Source organism: Dryobates pubescens, chromosome 2 (genome assembly GCF_014839835.1).
Source record: "Dryobates pubescens isolate bDryPub1 chromosome 2, bDryPub1.pri, whole genome shotgun sequence".
NCBI classification, from domain to species: domain Eukaryota; kingdom Metazoa; phylum Chordata; class Aves; order Piciformes; family Picidae; genus Dryobates; species Dryobates pubescens.
In genome coordinates this window covers 26,659,101-26,680,157 of record NC_071613.1, presented here as the reverse complement: position 1 = coordinate 26,680,157, position 21,057 = coordinate 26,659,101, and the positions used below count along the sequence as shown (strand labels likewise).

Sequence of the window (21,057 nt, the reverse complement as noted above, 5' to 3'; positions counted from 1 at the left end):
TGATGGGAGGTCTTAAGTAAAGTCCAGTGCAAATTTGATTTCAATAGAATTTTGTTTTTACTGAGTGGAAGGAGGAGGGAAAATGAGACTTTTGTTCTTTTTCACTTCATATTTCTCTGTCATCTTGTATTTCATATAAAAGATAATAGAATAGTTTAGGCAAGGAAACAACAGAGTTTTTACTTTATTAAACTGTTTTGATATGCTAATTAGTTCATGGTAGTTTCATTTATGGTTTAAACGTGTCTCGAGCGAAGACGAAGCAGATTTTGTCATGACCCACAAAGTAAAGCTCAGATGTATCCAATTTTTAATGAACTGACTTCTAAAAGGGAAAAAGATTAAAGCAGTCTTATAAAACATTTTAACAACCAAAATGCTAAAAAAGATGGCTTTGAAATCCTTTGGAAGCCTTTATAATCTATTGCGTTAAATGTAGTAGCTGCTGTCTTTTAGAGTAAAAGGGAAATGCCTCAATTCAGTGAATGAAACTGTCATAAGCTAAATATTCTATGGAAGAGGTGGAATGGTAGAGATGACTAATTGACAGAGTGAGTGCTGAAGGTGAGATGTCTGCAGGGAAAAGGCATGTCTTGAATGCTATGTTTTACATGTAGTGTGTAAATTTTGGTTTAAAATGTTTTAATGATAGTACAGGGGAGAAATTCAGACTGAAAGAGACAAGTCGCATTAACTTACCTGTCTCATTTGAAAGAGTGACATCTGTTAAACTTTGACATTCTTTTTCTTTTTATTTCCAGATGATGCCTGAGCTGAGAAGCTGGTGAATCTTACATGGAATGCCTATAGCTGCTTATCCTGATCAGTAGTAGCCCAGATGAAATAAACATGTCCTAAGATGGAAATTGATACAAAGAATGAGCCACTCTACAGAAAACAGTTCATCCCAAATTTGTTAGTGTCTTGGTGGTTTGATGGGTCTCGCTTTCTGTGTCTCCAAACCAAAGCCATCTTTCTACCAAAGCAATAAAGGGACGGTGCACAATCTGACTACAGAATGCTATTTCCAAAGAAGTGAGCTGCAAAGAAAGGACTCATGAATTTTGATCACGGGGGCTTGGAGAGCATCTCTGGTAAGTTGAAGAATTAAATTCTGACTTTTTGAAACTATCTTAATGTTATAGAACACCAACCTGAAGACAGCCTTACGTTTCACATACTTTATATTGTTTGTCTGATATTGTGGATGAACAAAAATAGCTTGTGCAAGCTTAACTGGCTCTTAAAATCAGCTTGTGCTGTAAAAGGTTGGCTGTAAAATTCTCAGTGTCAGTAATCAACATTGGCATTTTTGCCACTGAATGATAATGAAGATAAACTTCATTGAGTGGAAATGATGCAAAGGTAATCATTGTACACTCTTGATGTATAATATTTTAGCAATGTAGAACTAATGATTCTTTTTCATTTTTTTTCCCCTTCCCCAATAATTATGAAGAGATTAAGGTGGGTGGGGCAAAATAGGAAGAGGATGAACTTCCTTTCCAGGATTTTGAGTATTGTGTTTCTCAGAGCATGTTTCTGTGTGGATGATAATGGAATTTTATATTTGTTCACTGCTGTTAAGGCAGCATTCTGTTAATTATTGTAATGACTTTGAGATTATTTACATCTATGTTTATTACCAAATGAAAAGATAAACAGAAGAGCAAGAGAAATGTGAATTTCCTTCAGAAAAGGGAAGTGTAACAGTACTAAAGCCAGTGAAACCTTTCAAAATCGGTAGCTGATAAAATGTAGGTTTGTGTTTGGGCTTAATGAAGAGGAAAAGATAGAAATTGAAACTAAAGACACACATACTCAAGAAGTTGGAGGGAATCATGGCTGAACCAGCTTTCTAGGAAGCTGTGGAGTTGTTTGGGCTGAGGAACTTAAAATTAAGTATTGATTCAGTAAGTAATCTGGCAATTTGTCCAATATAAAATAATTATCTTTAAATCTACTGAAAGTTTTTATAAAGTAGTTTATAGTATATAGAATGTATACTACTGTAGCAATATATGTCTTATTTAATAGTAGTGTGCTATTACTGGCTTTCATTCATTTTTCAGATGTCTGCTCCAATGAGGACCTTCCTGAGGTAGAGTTGGTGAGCATGCTAGAAGAACAGTTGCCAGATTACAAGTTACGAGTGGACTCTCTGTATCTGTATGAAAATCAAGACTGGATTCAGTCTCCAGCCCGCCATGGCCATCTTCCTAAAATCACTTCTCCTGCTCATGATGAGGAGCCCTTCCATTACATGAGTGAGTATATCTGGGCCTAGGATATGGTTGGGATTTTTGCTTTTGTTTTTAATTATTGAAGAAAAACATTGTAAATATAAAATTAATATTGTTAACATTATGAAGTGCTAAAATCTGACAAACTTTGTACAGGTGGAAGAAAAAACTGAGTTCAAGCAAAGTGCTTGTAGTTCAGCACCAGAATTCTAGGGCTGACCCAGAACATTCCGTGGCTGCCTGATCATTAGATTTCACATAGAAAAAGCAATTGCAACACAAGATATTGAAAAAGATAAAGGAACCTAGAATTGTGCTGGATTAGATACAGAGGTATGAAGTATGCAGCTGCTCTGCTTTCAGGATTGTTAATGATGCTGTGGTTCTTTTTGCTAGTGTTTGCCCTGAGCTAGCAATGTACACCGTCTCAGTGCAGAAGGCTGACCCTATCCTGGACTGCACCAAAAAGATGTGGTCAGCAGGTTGAGGGAAGGGATTCTGCCTCTCTGTTCTGCTCCTGTGAGACCCCACCTGCAGTGCCGTGTCCAGCTCTGGAGTCCTGAACACAAGAAAGACATGGACCTACTGGATTTGAGTACAGAGGAGGGTCTCTGAAATGTTCAGAGGGCTGGAACATTTCTCCTATGAGACAGACTGAGAGGGTTGGTTGTGCTCAGCCTGGAGAAGAAAAAACTCCAGGGACATCTTGTTGCAGCCTTTCAGTACTTAAAGGGGCCTATAAGAAAGATGGGGACAGTTTTTTTTTTAGAGTGTCATTTTGTGACAGGAAAAGTAGTGATGATTTTAAACAAAAGGTTTAGATAAAATATAAGGAAATTTTTTTATGGTTAGAGTGGTGAAACACTGTTACAGGTTGCCAGGAGAAGTGGTAGATGCCCCGTATGTGGAAACACTCAAGGTCAGGCTGAACAGGGCTCTAAGCAAGCTTGATCTAGTTGAAGAAGATGCCCTTGATCAGTGCTGGGGGACGCACTAGATGACATTTAAAGGTCCTTTCTGACTCCAGACATTCTATGGTTCAATGGTTTGTGTCAATATTGCTTTTTAAATGCAGTTAATAGTTTTTTCTGGAAATAGAAATTAAGTGAATGCCATGTAGGTGGGTCCTAAATCAGAATTGATCACTGCCTTCCAATTCTGAAGCTACTAAGTAACTTAACCCTTAATGTGATAAGGAAGAGAACAGACAGCTTCTAATCACATGAAGAAACCTATAATGTGTTAAAAATTAAATACATAGAGGGCTGCCAATAGAACTGAAGACTTTACTTGCCTTTAGTTTCAAGTTGGTTTATGTGTAAAGAAGAGAATACACTATGATCACTTCAGAGAAATGGGGAAGTCCTTTTTCCTCTGTATATTAGAAGTATCAGAAAAAATTGCGTGGGAGAATGAAGTTGTAGTCATTGCAGATTCCTATATAAATACCTCTCCCTTGTACATGCCACCACTGAAAGGTATTTGGTTTTGTTTGTGCTTTAAGCCTCCACCCAGGGCATATACAAATGAGTAAGTAAAATTAAAATGCTACCTCTTAGTGCAGTGCTCAGCAGTTTAAACTAATCTTATTATCAGTTAAAAGCTGGGACTCTCTTTAACTGTGGAAAGTAGTTGGAAAGTCACTTAATGTTTATGGCTTGGTCTGTTTCTAATAAAAGTATTGCAAGCATAAATGATTTTATTAGTGGAGTGAACAGTTCACTGGAAGCAGTTGTGTAGTCAGTGGGTGTGGATTTTCCTCTGAGTTTGAATTATAAAGAGGTGAGATCAGAGTCTGTCCATGATGGAAGAACTTTACATAAATGCAGTTCTGCTGAAGCTCTTTGGTCAACACCTGTACTTCCAGTGTAATGAAGCACAGAGCTCTCAGATCAGGGACCTTCAGTCAGTGTGAGCCTGCATCTCCAAACCACAGTGAGAGGGAAGGGCTTTATCAACAATGTTTTAGTGAAGCCAGCCATGCATTATTTGTCTATCAAGGTACTGCAGAAGGTGGTCCCTTTCTCTTTTACCCAGTGAGAAGTTCTTTTTAACTGTAGCACGTGTCCTGTGAAAATAATTAACTGCTGGTGAGAGGAGTGTTTGTTTTTGGTTTTTTTCAAAAGCTGCCATAGCTGCTTTCTTGAAAATGAGCTGTAACAGTGACTGACATTAAGTTAAAAGATAACTGTTAGGCATAACATAAAAAGCTCATTCTATAATTTAAGAGCTTTGTCATAACTGCTGGGTAACAAACTCAAATACAATTTGTTTCCTAGAAGAAGAGATGTTCAACTCCTGGTTTGAATAGATTGGTAGTTAATACCTAAGAGAAAGCAAACAAACAAACCAGGGCAACATTTATTGCACTTAAGCTCCTCCTCTTTTTATGGATGCTGTTGCCTAGTAGGTTTATCGAATGATCAGTTGATTCCCACTGACGGTTTTCACTGAGGTGGAAGAATATTTTCTGCTTCAGCTGTGGTAGCCTAAGAAACCCTGGATTGCACTGTCTGTCTTCAGAATTATTTTGTATGTGTGAGTAAAGGGACATGGCACAACATTGCAAGAATATTAACCAAAATGAAGAATTGCTTGCGGCTTTTGCTTGGCAAGGTGGGTGAGGAGAGATTGCACATGTGCGTATTTGCCAGAGGGAGTTATAACAAACTATCAGTTTGATCCTGTACTGTGAGAAAATAAGAAAAGACGTGTAGAACTAAGTTTCACAGCTGTTAGTTCTGTGATTTCATTTATCAAAGTAAATATATTTGCTTTTGATTTTAGGAACTTACCTATCTGAATAACCTTGTATGCAATTAGCGTAAAGCTTTATTAAGGTGACTTAGAGAATGGAAACGTTTACCTTGAAATAACCTGATGAGAATACTTAGCACAGGAGAACTGGCTATAAGAATCTGCCTATAGTGGCTGAAACTTGCTCATGCATGTGGTGTGAACTTTCAAATACTAGTAAGCTGGGTGAGTTTGGAGTCCCCTCTTGGTAACCAACATCAGCAACTAAGTGCTATAAAAACTGATCTCCCAAATGCATACTATGCTATGCTTCTGATAAATAGATACTTTACATTTTGTGAAGAACTTCTAATTTTGCTTCGAAATGCAATTTGTAAGTGTCACTGTTGTAAGTTCAATACTCTAAGTACTTGACAGCATATGTTGGGTTTTCATGCTTACTGATCTACTTGCTGAAAAATGTTTGGTTTGTTAGATTGAGTTATATTTCTGTTAAGCTCCAGGAGAAACTGTTCATAAACATTTTTCTTCTATATTGTTCTTTCTGTTCTCCTGTCTTTCAAGACTCCAAGATAAGTTTCTTTATATACAAAAATGCAACTTGTTTTTGTCCATAGCATAGCCTTAGTGTTACGTTTTAATAGACATTATGTAACATGCATAAACTTTTGTGTGCACTTCAGCTTGGCACTTGGCTATCTCATAAGTACATGTGCAGTACTCAATAAGAACAAACAGGAAAAACTGAGGACCAATACCAGTGTGTATTCAGAGTATGAATCAGATTTATACAAGGCAGAAGAGTTAAGCAAATCTTCAGAAACAGATTTAGACCAAATCCATAGTAACCTCATTTTTCAGTGCAGTGATGATATAAATTAGTTTCAAAACAGGGTAACTTAGACCCTCAATTGAAGCAGATACTTCTGTATTTGTTAAATTTATATTACTACCTTCTTTACTTTTGTGATCTTAATTTCATAAAGCAAAAATAGTACCTTTCTGTTGAATTTGGGCAAGCGCAAGTATCTGCCACCTCCAGGGATGATCTAACTTTGCTCCAGAAGGGGAATCATATTTAAATGGTTCTTTAAAAGTTACAAGAATGTTTTAATAATGTAAAAAGTGTATTTACACATTTTTGTGGTGGTGGTGGATGTATACAAAAAGTTACCCACTTCCTTACATTCTAATTCTTTCTCATCTTTCCTTTTCCCCACCTGTATCTTTAATTTTCTGTCATTAGCTCTTCTTGAACTTCCTTCCTCCTCCTTGGCTGGATCTCACAAATTTGAACAAGGTAATTAAGGTGTGTTCTTCACTTGCATGTGCTATTCCTGAGGACAAGAACTAGAGCAGAGGAACACTTTGTGTTTCAGCAATGTATTTTCCTCAGAGTTGTCACAAATTCTTCATGCTTGCTTTGTTCTTGACTCAGTCCTGGTTTTCAAATCCTTCTTTTTCTGAGTAGTTTTACAAACTTTTCAAATGTAGAAGTCACTTGATCAGTAAAATAGGATTTACTACTACATCTAAATTGCAGACATGTGTGATCCTATTTCTTTTTAATTGTTGCTAGGATGATTGAGCACTTAAATATATTTTCATAACTAGTCTCTGGAGTCTCCATACTTTCTGTGTATAGCCCTCAGAAGCACACTTATGGGAATTTCTTCCAAGTATAATGTCTGCAGATGTGTTCAGCTGTATTTGGGTATGCTCAAATAGACTCTTCCATCCCTCTGCAGAGGCTGGATGGTTTAATAGCTTAGTCATATTCAAAAAGTTGATCTTAAGAGATTTTTTTTTTCCCTTTGTCTAAATTTGAAGGATGTATGAGCACCTCAAGCTTTAGCTAATATTGCTGGAAGTTGTAAATGTTCAACACCTCATTGTATCAGTCTCCCAAATGTGTATTATTTCATACTTTTGAAGTTAGCATGCATTTTCATAGCCTCTCCTACTTTTATCAACTTGTCTCAGTACAGAGAGGATAAGAGACTCAGTTCTTTTGAATATTCCTGTCTTATGAAATTAGAGGCACAAATGAGGCCAAAATATCGACAGCAAGGCTATTTATTAACAGAATAAAGTGGACGGATCAGAAGGGGGGAGAGAGAGAGAAAACAGAGAGAGGGAAAGAGAAGAGGAAAGGAATTATATTACCACCTCCCAGGACAGTTTGGGTCTGTGGAGGAAAGGTACTGCCTTGTTGGCTGTGCTGTCCTCTGCTGGAGGAGGGAAGGGAGCAGCCTCTTCAGCTCCATGAGTTGCAGCAGGTGGAACTTAGGACATGGAGAGAGGGTTCCTGCTGGTCTGGTGATGTGTCTGCCCTTTTCTCTCCTGGTATTTTCTTAGTTTTTCTTCAGAGCGGCATTGCCCAGGTCTTTTCCTTCTTCTGAGCCAGTATTACTCCAGTCTTTTATACAGTTTTTTAGGTATGTGTCCAGGTGGTGAAACCATTGTCCTTTTCACCATTCTCCCTTTCTGGTTTAGCTGATGGGTAGAGATGGTCTTGTCTATGCACATTCCAGAGAAGTTGTTATCTAGTGGTGTCTGCCCACTACACATCAGCGACTATCTGGTCAAGGAGCAAAGGTGATTTTATTTTTGTTGATTCACATCAAGAGAGACAAGATTTAGTCTCTTATACAGCTAAATACTATATTTGTATGTAAACAACATCTTCAAGTGCCAGTTCTCTCTTTTCCCAGCACTTGGCTTGTACTTAACCTACTTCACTGTGTTTTTCTCTTCTCAGTTGTTGGCACAGATAATATGGAGCAGAAAACCTACGGTGATGCTGACGTGATTAAACATGTGATAGCTGAGGTATGCTCATCTCTAATGCTCTGTTAATATATTTATGGACATGTATTTGAGGAAGGATTTTATTTAGCTACCTCAGATTTTGGCTCAGTTTCCTTTAGGAGCTGCATATCAAACACACAATGAGAAACTGCTCAGGTAGTTGCACTATTGTGGAAACAAGATTTAGCAAAACTGGGGGCACCTGTGAGGTAAGTGAGGTGTAAGAAAAAAACAGCTTTCCTTCTGCTGTCCTCTTGCTCCCTTCTACCCTCTCATCACTATTCAAGTTAAATGGTCTCTTCTGGAGAGTCACTTGAAAGACCACAGGCCTAAGTACATGTGGTTTCTTGTATGATCAGCAGAGCTCATAGAACTTCTGCAGTACTCTGCAAACCCAAAACTGTTTCCGGGTTTGGTGCTTTTGCCTCCACCTTTTACTGCAGGTGACTATGGAATAGGATGCACTGTATCAAGAAACAGTTACAGATGTGTTCTGCAGCAGCCATTCAGCAACCATTGTTCTAACAATGTTGAATCCATTTGTGAGTGAAGTGGATCTCAGAGTAGTGATGCATTAAAAAATATCTAGGAAAATCTAAAAGTGCTCTAAATTTAAAACTTACCTGATCAAAAGTAGACATTTCTTCTCATTTTGTGAACAGAAAGATCGGGATTTGGAGCTGGCAGCTCGAATTGGACAAGCTCTTCTTAAGAGAAACCATCTGTTGACAGAACAGAACGAAGCACTAGAAGAACAACTAGGACAAACTCTAGATCGAGTGAGTGACTTTTCTTCCTTTATTTTTTTTGTGTTTTATGATGACAGCAAGAGGGTTAATGTAAATATACATTGTGATTTTTGCTGTTAAATTACAGAATTATACTCAAATGTCATTCTTCCAGTTGTCATTGTTCAGTCAGCTTTCTCAGTCCAAGAACTGGCTGTGAAGATTCTGTATTTTAATTACTGAAAAATCTTGAGAATGTTAAGTATTACCATCATATATGTACAGTAGGATGGCATTTTGAAATAGCTTGGTTTGGCCATCATTCTGATATTTCACCATTAAACTTGGACTCTAATAATCTAAGTCAAAATGAATAGCTGGTATCTGACATGACCTGCTATGGAATGGCTTCAATGGTGAAGAAACAGCCAGAAAATGAGTTAACTTAATAGAGTGCTTACACTAATGAATAAAAAATATTTAGTTATTTTTTAAAATAAAATGTAATGAGAACTGAATTCTGCTCAAGGTTTTAACTCCTTCTCTTCCTTGAAGTACACATTCCTTATCTAAGTGCAAGGTCCTGCATCTGGGTCGGGACAATCCCAGGCACCAATATAGGCTGGACAGTGATTGGCTTGAGAGCAGCCCTGAGGAAGAGGACCTGGGGCTGCTGGTGGATGAGAAGCTCAACATGAGCCACCAGTATGCACTTGCAGCCCAGAAAGCCAATCACATCCTGGGCTGCATCAAGGGATGCATAGCCAGCAGGTTGAGGGAGGTGATTCTCCCCCTCTACTCTGCTCTGGTGAGACCCCACCTGGAGTACTGTGTCAAGTTGTGGAGCCCCTATTACAGGAAGGATCTGGACCTGCTGGAACACGTCCAGAGAAGGGCCATGAGGATGATCAGAGGGCTGGAGCACCTCTCCTGTGAGGACAGACTGAGGGAGTTGGGGCTATTCAGTCTGGAGAAGAGAAGGCTCTGAGAAAACCCAGTTGTGGCCTTCCAGTATCTTAAGGGAGCCTACAGAGAGCTGGTGAGGGACTTTTTAGGGTGTCAGGTAGTGATAGGACTAGGGGGAATGGAGCAAAACTAGAAGTGAGTAGATTCAGATTGGATGTTAGGAAGAAGTTCTTCACCATGAGGATGGTGAGACACCGGCACAGGTTGCCCAGGGAGGTGGTGGAAGCCCCATCCCTGGAGCTTCTTAAGGCCAGGCTGGATGTGGCTCTGGGCAACCTGATCCAGTGTGAGGGGTTCCTGCGTATGGCAGGGGGGTTGGAACTAGATGATCTTTGAGGTCCCTTCCTACTCTAACAATTCTATGATTCTACTAGTCTATACCTTTGAATGGCCATCTGTCTGTCTTTTTCTCCAGGAAGCTGGAGTTCAGAAAAATGCTTATAGTCAAAATGCTAGCCAGCATATTAAAATGTAAACCTCTATCAAGGCAGATGGAAAATTATGTTGAAGTAAACTATTTAAACAGTAGTTTCTGTTGGCCATTCTTGTGTTACCTTGAATCCTCAGTCTCCCTTACAGTGTTAAAATTACAACCTGATGAACTTCCTATAAAACAGAGGTTGAATCTTCTGTGCAAATATCAATAAATGGATCATGACCTGTGAGCTGGTTTTTAAATCTTGCTTTATACTGGAACAGGGATATTCCAAGAGGCTCCTTAAATAATACATAAAGTGAAATATTTTATAGCTGAAGTACATTTCACAAGCTGGTCATCTTCTTTTGCCATAGGTTAACCAGCTGCAGCATGAACTGTCAAAGAAGGATGACCTTCTTCGTGTTGTTTCGATTGCTTCTGAGGAGAGTGAAACAGATTCCAGCTGTTCCACTCCGCTTCGTTTCAATGAGTCTTTCAATGTATCACATGATCTGTTGCAACTGGATGTCTTGCAAGATAAGCTCAGAGAGCTGGAAGAGGAGAACCTTGCTCTCCGATCGAAGGTATATCAGGCTTAAAGCGTATACCATATATGCTGGATATTAAATAAAATAGGATATTTTAAAAAATCCACCATCTGGGTTTCTCTTGAAGCTTATGATTATTTTGTATGACCTCCGCACATCTCTTGGTTTCTTTCACTGCTCATTATATCTGGAGTCCTCTGGTAGCCCTTCCTCAATGCCTCTAGGGTACATGAAGGAAGTTGGGAACATCTATGAGCATCTACAGAAGTACTTGGACCCATCAGGCTCTCAAGCTTTTGCAGTCTGTTTTGATTTAAATCTGACAGCCCTTTGAAATTGTATTTTGGGAATTCTGTTGTGTTGCCATTACGTTTTTGGCAATCTATATTCAATACTGAGGGTTATTAAGCTTCAGCTCAGTTTCTTTTAAAGGTACAGTTAGTTTTGGCTATGTGATTAGTCCCTGTACTTTCATTGGTCTCTCTTGTGCATAGAGCAGGAATATAGGCACTGTGCCATTACAAGGATAGAGATTAAATGGACAAAATAATGGCTGTAAAAATCATGGAACCAACAGTGAAGATTACAAGAATTAGAATCTCTAAATGTGGTGTCTCTTCTGTGGAAGTGGAGAGTGTAAAATAGGAGATTAGTTAAAAGTAGGTTCTTTAGTTTTTAAGAACAGGGCAATGTTGATTGTCAGATTTGGCTAACATTGTTCAGTTTTCAAGATTTCCTTTGCCTTAAGAAGATTTGAAGCAAATTCAATTTCTTGCTTCTGATTGCTGTGTTGTTTTACTTTCCTTACCAAATTACATACTTCTGCAACAAGTTTCTACTGGAGGCGAGAGATGAGGTATTTTTCATGTCTCTCTGTCTTCCACTCAAAAGACCTACAAAATTCAGGGAAACAGGTGATGGTGGAAAAAATGGTTAGGAAGTATGACAAGATGCATGGAAGTTGTAGAGATTGAGGGAAGATTTTTCAATTGCAAGAATTTCAGAAATAAAAATTTATTAACATTAATACTGAGATTGAAATACCAGTAATTTCTTGAAGGCTTGCCACCTGAAGACAGAAACCATTACATATGAAGAGAAGGAACAGCAGCTGGTCAATGACTGTGTCAAGGAGCTCCGTGAGTATCCAGGCTGGTTCGTGCAATGGTAAAATGGTATTTGAAATACTTAGTGCCTTGAATCAAAAGAATGAGCTTCAGTAATTTATGGTGATTATTCAAGTCTTGCTCTTTACCCAAGTGCAAAATTATTTCAAAATTATTTCTGTTTCATCAAGTGCCACTATGGCATTCAACTTAGGTATGTTACATGTACTGTGTTCAGAAAGAAAATCAATGCGAAATCTAATGTTCATAAAGCAAACCGAAGCCTACAGACACTGGAGAATCAACAAAATAATCTTGCACGGAGTATTCAGCACACTTGATGCTGAAGTGTATCAGTGCTTTCTAAATTACACGTTCAGTTATCTTTGAAATACATATTCTGAACCGAAGCATTGAAATGGGCAAGAGTTTTAATCTGTTTGGAACAGGTGTCTGTATTTGCTTTGGGAACTTCTATTTGCAAAGCATTTCAGATGCATGCTACGTGTTCTGAAACAGTCAAAATCCTTTTTGTGTCTGTGGTGATTGTATAACCTGGTGGTACAATTTTGTTATCTGTAGTCATTTGATGTATGCTACTGCCTGTGTGTATAAGCTTATGTACCTGATTGTGAGCTTAAATGTTTACAGGCCCAATGGCAGGACCTTGTTCTGCTGTAAATCTGTGAGATAAAACAGTCGCTTTGTTTGTAGTCTGACCTTTATGCAAGACTGATCAGGCTTTATTATAATTTTGCTGTGCTTTCAGGGCAAGTATACAAGCAAGGCTAACTGCTTAAAAACACTTCAGGTTTTTTGAGTTGCTTTGTCATCTCACTTGATGAAGTGCTTGCTCAAAGAAAGAAACTGGAAATTGCATGCAGTGGTTGTTTGGGGAATAGATACTGACTAATCAGGAGCTATATAGCTGTTATGTTATGCTTGACAAGGTCTGACAAAAGGCTTTTGCTTACAGAGAAAGGAGGTTAATAAAAAGATAATTCAGAGCCCGACTTGTTCAGCATATTCCAAGTCTGGCCTTTCTCCTGGGTCAGTGTGTCATTTGAAATTGTTTATAGCAGCTTACAGTACTTCACATGACTCCAATATGTATTTCAAGTTCTGCATACTTGGCTCTTCATGTATTACACCTGCATTTGAAGTTAACTCTCTTTCTCCTCCTCCTCCCCACCATTATTCTTTTGCTTATGGATGTTCTAAGGTACCTACTCTTACGTATTACGACTTGACCTCTTAAGAGCATTCATCATTTTGCAGATTGTTGTTGATTTTCACTGGTCTTTTCTGGCTTATTGGTTTGGTTTGGGGTTTTTTTTGTCATGTGTTGGGAAAAGCTGTCTTCTAAGTTCCTTTTGTGTTTTGTAGGACAAACAAATGCTCACATTTCCAGAATAACAGAGGAGTTGTCAGAGAAGAGTGAGGAGGTGGTTCGCTACCAGGAGGAGATCTCATCCCTCTTGTCTCAGATTGTTGATCTTCAACATAAACTCAAAGAAGTAAGGGAATGCTTGTGAGGAGCATGTCTCTGTGTGTGTGTGTCTGTGTACGCCAGCTTTATATAGCAGGTAAAAGCTGACTTGCAAGCCAGGGAGTTACACTGCAGGACAGTGGTTGTTTGAGGAAGAAAGTGTGGCAGAGGATCAACTTTCTTAGGGAAATTGACTGAGAGAATGACAAGCACCCTTTTTTGATTTCAGCACGTGATTGAAAAGGAGGAGCTGAAGCTTCACTTACAGGCTTCCAAAGATGCTCAGAGGCAACTGACAGCAGAGGTACTTATGGCATATATATACACACATACACATTTTTTGTATAAATGTTTGGAATAGAATACCAGAGAAGGAAAAAAAAAAGAGAGAGTAGGAACTATCGCTTTCATTTATATTTGTCTAAACAAATATTCTTGTTGGAAAGTGTATGGAAGGTAAGGAAGGTGTTGCAAGTAGAGAGTCCTACTACTCTTAATAGGAGTAAAAGAATGGTTTAGTGTAAACATTACTGATTTTTATCAACATGGACTTTATGCTTCACTGCTAAAATCAGTGCTGTGCTGACCATTGTGCATTCTAGATACTGGTATGTACCGTGCAGTTGGAAAAATTGCATCAGTTGATGCAGGTTTCTGTAAAAGTCAGATCAGTTTCATTCTGTCTTTTCTTTGAAGCTTACTGGTATTGTGGTTGGCCTCTTCTCTTTCAGCTACATGAGTTGCAGGATCGGAATGCAGAGTGTCTGGGGATGTTGCACGAATCGCAAGAAGAAGTGAAGTTGCTGCGCAGCAAAGCTAGTGCTGTTGCTTGTCTCTGCCACCCCCAGTCATGTGGAGCATTTCCTGTGGTAATAAATACTGCTAGCACGGCATGCACCTGCTAGCACATAAGGCATAAAACTATGAGTAAAACTGCATTCACTTGACACCTTGTGATGGTAAAATGATTTTTTTTTCTTTGTGTGTGACTTTTCTGTTAAATAAGGGAATTTTCATGTTCTACAGCTAGTGGCCAGTGGTGCTAGTGTATTTGTTCAGTGTTGATGTGAATTTTATAACTTGACTGTTTCTTTAAGAAACAAAGCTTTTTTTCAGAAGTTCAAATAGTTGTTTTTTTCCTTTTATGTAGTTTCTGATGTAACTTTATGTCCTTGTTCTGGAAGATTAAATTTTAATCATCCTCAGAAATAATCATTTTAGAATTACCATAGGTGACTGCATTAACAGAAAAGGGTTAAAGGCATTTATTTTCTCCTTCATACTTAATATCAGGTATGTTCTGATTACTCTCCAAAATTTCTGGCCTATACTGAGAACTTGAAGGTTTTGGATGCTTCTGTGTATTACAGAATCCCTCACGTGCATATTTGGCTTTTATAAGAAATGCTTTTACAATCGTAGCTTAACTTAAAACACTAACATAAAGAGCATCAAGGAAAAACTGATGTTGCTAATGAAAACTGAACCTATACTGGTTATACATAGGGGTAGTTAAGGTGGCAGACTCACCCTGAATGCCCTTTCCTCAGAAACCAAAGGGTTTGTCAGAAACATACTGATACTGGAGAAACAAGTGGAAGTGTTAAAAGTATTTTTTGTTTTAGAGATGTTTTCTGCTAAAATCAGTAGGAGGAATATTTGACTCTAATTTGTCAACTTTCTTGGTTTCTGTTTTTCACTAGGATTCCCTTGCAGCAGAAATTGAAGGGACAATGCGGAGGGAGTTGAGTCAGGGTGATGAATCTGTTCTCTCCAAGCAAAAGTATGTTTTCAGATCTTCCTGTGCTATTTTGATATGTTTAAGTGAGGCAAAACTGGTTTCTGTAAATGTGGATGAGTGTTCCCTCAGTAAGAAGTCTTCTGCACAACTTAATAAAAGAAGCTTTGGTAGTATTTGGTAATCTTTTCAACTCTGAAACTCACTGTTCTTATTTGATCATATGAAGAAGTTGGGAGTTACTAAAAGGGTGTTATTTCCTTCTTTAATTTGTGAGATTTTTGATGCAAATTCTCTGATGTACAGCACTAGTTTTAGCCTTTCTAATGCATATAGAAAAATTCTCAGGTGAATGAAGTTATAACTGAAAGAGTGGGTTTCCAAAGCCCTGAAAACCTGTTCTTGGATCTCTTACTTCAGAGCAAGGAGTAGTAAGTGAAATACATGTTTCTGAAAGCATATATAAATTAACTAAATAAAACACATGCTTCTGAATGTTCCTATGTGGTTATTAATAGAGGATCAGGTCTTTAAGGTCCAAGTAAGGTAGTAATTGTAATATTTAATAGTAGTCCTGAAAACTTGAGTGTCTTAGGAAAATCCTGGTTTTCTGTTCTTAAATCTTTTTAGTCGGGTTTCTGCAGACCTGAAAGTCTGTTGTTCAAAGCTTTACCTTTTTCAAAACTTATAAAGAAATCTGAAAACCACATTTGTTGGGTTATCTTTTCTCCAGGAGTCAACAGAAACGAGTGTTTGACACTGTCAAGGTTGCTAACGTCACTCGTGGCCGCTGCTTTTCCTTTCCTGCCCCATTGCCAATCCCTGGATCTAATCGGTCAAGTGTTGTTATGACAGCAAAGCCCTTCCAGTCTGGTGTGTGCCATGTGGAGAGTCGTGCATGGAGCAGCTCTGAGAAGAACTTGAAGTAGGAAGCAGCCTATTATTTTCTTTCTAAACTAATGGATTCAAAATTAAATCCAGACTGGACCTTTGCTGTGTAAGAGAGAAATAGTTTATTCTGTGGTCTTAATAGCAGTTGTTATTTGATGTTTTTCACAGAGACACTCATAGTCCTGGCCAGCTGGGAAGCCTTGGAGACGATGATTTAGTTGCAGCTCTGCACAGGCTTTCCCTCCGTCGTCAGAACTACCTCAGTGAGAAGCAGTTCTTTGAAGAGGAATGGGAGCGAAAAATGCATTCACTGGCTGAGCAGAAAGAAGGGGCTAGCAGCTGCAGTACACCGACGGAAAGCTGTTTCTCCCTGGGTACACACTCAGAATTCACTGATCTCTCTGCCAGCTCTAGCAATCTACGTGTCCTCCTACCGGAAAAATTGCAAATTGTTAAACCCATTGAAGGTAAGAGATGATCTTCCTTCTCTTGTCATCATTTTACATTAATTTGCCAACTCAATAATTGTTGGTTTGTGTGTGGCTAGATGTGTAGTGAGAGGAAGCAGTACTATTTGGTGTAAGCTACAAGCCAACTACCTCATCAGCATCATTTTCTACTTGGCTTTCTTACGCAGTACTAAGTTTTGATGAATTCTTGTGACTTGCTGCAATAGTAGATATTGGCTCTCTGAGACTCTTCTCTTGTGTCACACCAGGATCTCAGACCCTTTTTCATTGGCAGCAGCTTGCTCAGCCAAACCTAGGCACTATTCTTGACCCAAGACCAGGTGTTGTTACAAAGGGTTTTACTCCTCTATCTGATGATGCTGTGCACCACATCTCTGACTTGGAAGAGGATGATGAAGAAGAAGGTGAAGGAGGTATTACATTTCAAGTGCAAATGTCCTTCCCAGAGGAAAAGAAATGTACAGTGGCACAGCCAGTGGCAGGGATTTTCCTACCAGCTGTCACTTCAGCAGCAGTACCACTCACTGGTAAGAAGTATGGCTAAGTTTTTAATTGTTTTGTTGGGGTTTTTTGTGCCCCTTTTTTTTCGCCTCCAGTGTCTTTTTTCAATATAAAGTATTTGATGTTGTGATAATGCTGTCTTTGCTGTCTTTTTTTTTGTTAGTGAAGAACAAAAAAGGACAAAACTGAAAAAAATCAGCAGTGACAACAACATTATCTTAAACTTTGCTTTGATTAGTCCTTGTCTGTCCTTATTTTTACCCTTAATGGATATAAATTCTCCACATTGCAGCCTCAAATCCAGGGAAGTGCCTGTCTTCCACAAATTCCACATTTACTTTCACTACCTGTAGAATCCTTCACCCATCTGATGTCACTCAAGTAACTTCCAGGTATGATGACTGTTGACATCCTGAATGTTGCTGCATAGGATTAAACCATTGCTGTCTGGCTTCCGATATAGGTGCCCATTTTAAAATCAAGGCACTAAACAGCACAGAGGGTTTTGCTTGTACAGACAGTTGTAATTAAAAAAGGGAAACCTGACATTCTCTAGAGTTAGAGTTTAAAACAAATTAGGGTGACTTAAAGGAAGTAAATTTATACTGTTAAATAGCAAACACCTTGTATCATGTAACTATTGTAAAAAAACATTCTATGATTTATTTTTTTCTGATTCTATCATAATTTTTTTTTAACTGTGTTACTACAATGCAGTGTAGGTGTCTACAGAAGGTGAATTCATTGGTACTTCATACCAAAACCTCTGTCAGCCTAAAATGTTCTAAATGTTTTGCAGCACAATTAGTGCTGCAACTGTCCCAGCTAATAGCAATAGTTTACATTTTCTTGAGCCTTCTGTATACTAAAAAGCAAATGCAGAGCAGGTATAAAAATGTCTGACGTGCATCTTCTTTCATTTTATTTTATTTCAGCTCCATGGGTGCCCCATCTTCATTTGGAAACAGTGGTAGCAGTATTGGAAACACAGCGGTGAGCACTTCAGCTCTGTCTTACCGACTCAGTACTGGAGAATTTCTCACCAACAGAAGAGATTCAACTACTACCTTCAGCAGCACAAGCAGTCTGGCCAAACTGCTGCAAGAACGAGGCATCTCTGCCAAGGTTTACGATAGCCCCATGTTAGAAAAACTGCCTTTGCTGCAGCACCCTCGAACTCTCCCTATTCCTTCTACTCCACCGAATTCTCCTTTGCCTTCACCTTGTCCTTCCCCTCCACCATTTGAGCCTCGAGTGCATCACTCAGAAAATTTCCTGGCTTCTCGTCCAGCAGAAACATTCTTGCAAGAAATGTATGGCCTAAAGCCGTCCCGTAACACTCCAGATGTAGGCCAAATGAAGATGAACCTAGTGGACAGACTGAAGAGGCTGGGTATTGCCAGGGTGATCAAGCCCCCCGAGACACAGGACCACAGCAAGAATCAGGGGCCAGAAATTAGCTTGCAGAGGAAGGACTCAGCTGTGTTTCTAAATGCAGGTAGCAACTTGATGGCAGGCCTGAGAAGAAACCACAGTCTTCCAGTCATGATTGGAGCATTAGGAGCTCCAGTTTGCATACAGTCATCAAAAATAGATACCTTGAAGGAGGACTGACTGCTCTGAAAAACAATTGGCGTCTAGCATAAAACATACATGAGGGATAAACATCCAGTAGAGGCATCATTAGATGTGTCACAGGAGAGTTGCAGAAGGCAGGAGCATGTTAAAGATGTGGGAGAGAGAAGTGTCGGGATGAAGGAAGAAAAGACCATTGCTTGGGTCTAATGAAGAAGGCTTTTGTGGCAGACAAGAAGAAACCAAAGCTTAGTTTTGACAGCCCCTTTAGCATCTGTCTGAACTGAAGCAAAAATAAAAGGCCATTGTAGACATTCTCAGCATTTCAACCTTTTAACCCGTATGGTCTTGCAGGGGCCGTTTGATTTATTCCCACTATACAACCATAGTATTTTACTAGTTGTTAGTAGTCAGGCTGTATCATTTTAATATAGTACTGAAAGAACAGTCAGTCCAGCTAGCATTATTGGTCCAAGTTCTGTAGCTAACAAATATGAAAACTTGGATTTATTTTTTATTCTTGTATTTTCCATTTAGGAAACTGTACTCTTTTGAACTCCCTATTTTCAGAAGCAGGGAAGAGAACCTTTAGAAAACAATACTTCTGTTTACAAACGCAGCAGCTGGTGGCCAGGATTTATATTTTGAAAGAGTGCAATTGTGGTAGTGACGTATTAACAGAAGTTAATTTCTATCAAGAGTTCCTGAAGCACACAAAGGAAGGTGCAATGAATAAGAACTAAGAAGCAGGAAAGCAGCATGTGTATTGGGGTGAAAAATTCCAGCTAAGAAATCCTCCAGGGTGTGCTGTGTGTCTTTCTAAATGAGGGCATTTTTGCATGTGCACATACCACACACAAAATCTCAGGTACATAAGTGTTGCAAAAGGAGTAAAATACAGGTGCTTGATTCAGGGTTTCTGTTTGACATAAGTGGAGAGTTTTTATTTCAAGACAAGTGTCAAAAAATCAGTAACCTGACTTTAGGTAGATATTCTGTGTATTTGAAAGCTCTGCAGTAAAATTCATGCCTTTCATTACTAATTTCTGATTTTAGGCAGGAATTTGTTTAGAATATTTCATTAAGAGCAAAATTTACCAGACTGTATTTAGAAACAGGAAGATGAAAGCTAGTGTTCTTGTAGCATTCTGAACCGATTTTGTTTGCATTGGAATCCTATGTTTTGATGATGGAGAGTGGTTCTGAACTGGATTCTGAACAAAGCTGAGGCAGACTTTGTGTCTCAGAAGTCCATTTTAAAAATCTGATTTCTGAGTGGTAATAAGCAAAATATTTCTGCTCATGCTGCTTTTTTGATTTCTTCCTGTCCAAGGCTCTAGTCTTTCCTAAATAATCTACAATAGATTTCTAGTGTAACTCAAAGGAAAAAAAAAAGGCTGCCCGAATTTCCTTGGAGGAATGGGTCCTCACTAGTGACCTGAATGGAAACAGGTTCTTTATGTAATTTTTCACTGTACCTATCAACATTAAAAAATTATATCAAAGTTTAGTTTCCATACAATTAGGTAAAAGAGAGTTTACTTTACTTGTTACTGTGCATGTGGGACATAGCTGGTACCTGCCGGGGTGCATGGTGTGAAGCAGCAATGTTCATGCTGGTTTGCATTTGCCATAAGGCATGAGCACCAGAATCATACCCTTGATGCTGCAGGGATGAGTGAAGTAGGGCAGGAAAAGAAAGCTACTTAACCAGGTTTATAAGAAATTTGTAAGGTGGCCTTTCTGCTTTCACACTTCTGTAAATGTTGTGATGACTCTTTGCTGTAACAGTCTTTTGTAAAAGGAAAGGGAGTAACCACTTCAGACTTGCACAGGGATTCATAGCAGAAGCTTGCCTGTCAGCAGCGCACAGAAATATTCAGGAACTCCTGGAGTTGCCTTTTGCTGTTGAAGCAAAACCTTGCCCTTATAAAAGGTGAATTTTATTTAAAATACTATATACGGGTTAATTTTGGTTGCCCTTTTTTAATTAGAAATATTTAATTTCTTCATGTAACTATTGGTAGCTGTGCATGAGGTCTAGCCTAGCTATGTAGGGGAAGAGTGAAAGGAGCAGGGGGTGGTAATTTTGCTCTCCAGTGAACTGAGACAGGTATGTCTGCTGCATACTTTTAACATCTAGGGAAACAACAGGAATGAGTTAACAAAGGATTAGATAGTTTGGTATCAACAGAGAACTCTATCATGTGTCAAAATATGTCTATTTCCTGTGTGTTTGTTACAGGAATATGGGTAAGTTACAGATAAACATTATTATACTGTTTTTCTAACTAGCTTCCTTAGAGAACTCCAGCCATTGGATCATTCTTTTATAAACGGAAGCAGCAAATCAACTACATCAGAATTCCTTTGGCAGACCATGATTCAGTTAAGTCATCTAAAATAACATTCATTAAATGATATTTCTCTGTGGGAGACTTCCATATTTCATAGCTCAAACAATATACACTGGTTCAGTTCAAACAAGACTATGGTAATGTGGAGAGGTTCTGTTTGCTTGATTGTGTCATCAGATACTTTACACAAGGTGAGAAGGAAATGGAAGCATCTGTATGCCAACGTGTGTGTGTGTTGTCTGGTTCATTGATGTGTACTGCAGTGTTGTTGAACCTCTGTTATGCATTTATACTTAGGGATGGCCACACACATTTTGTATATATGTGCCCAGCTTGCAGCAGCAGAGAAAACTGGTACTTTATCTTCTGGGGTTTGGCACAAAAGATTTTAACTTTTTGAGTATCGTACTTGTTTTGAAGAACACACTAAAAGTCGCCATTTTTCTAGGAACTGATTCA

General features: G+C 38.7%; 1 protein-coding gene across 1 annotated transcript; it reads left to right on the top strand.

Moving 5' to 3' along the window:
- The first annotated feature begins 769 nt into the window (after positions 1 to 769).
- Positions 770 to 18,580, top strand: TRAK2 (trafficking kinesin protein 2). The gene is given in 17 exon segments (XM_054172777.1): positions 770 to 1,094; positions 2,073 to 2,267; positions 6,247 to 6,300; positions 7,762 to 7,832; positions 8,474 to 8,590; positions 10,298 to 10,507; positions 11,532 to 11,610; positions 12,964 to 13,094; positions 13,296 to 13,370; positions 13,798 to 13,935; positions 14,770 to 14,849; positions 15,538 to 15,729; positions 15,864 to 16,162; positions 16,414 to 16,692; positions 16,959 to 17,058; positions 17,602 to 18,184; positions 18,187 to 18,580. Coding segments are annotated over 17 exon segments (2,766 nt in total). The 5' UTR covers positions 770 to 1,057; the 3' UTR covers positions 18,313 to 18,580.
- The last annotated feature ends 2,477 nt before the right edge of the window (positions 18,581 to 21,057 follow it).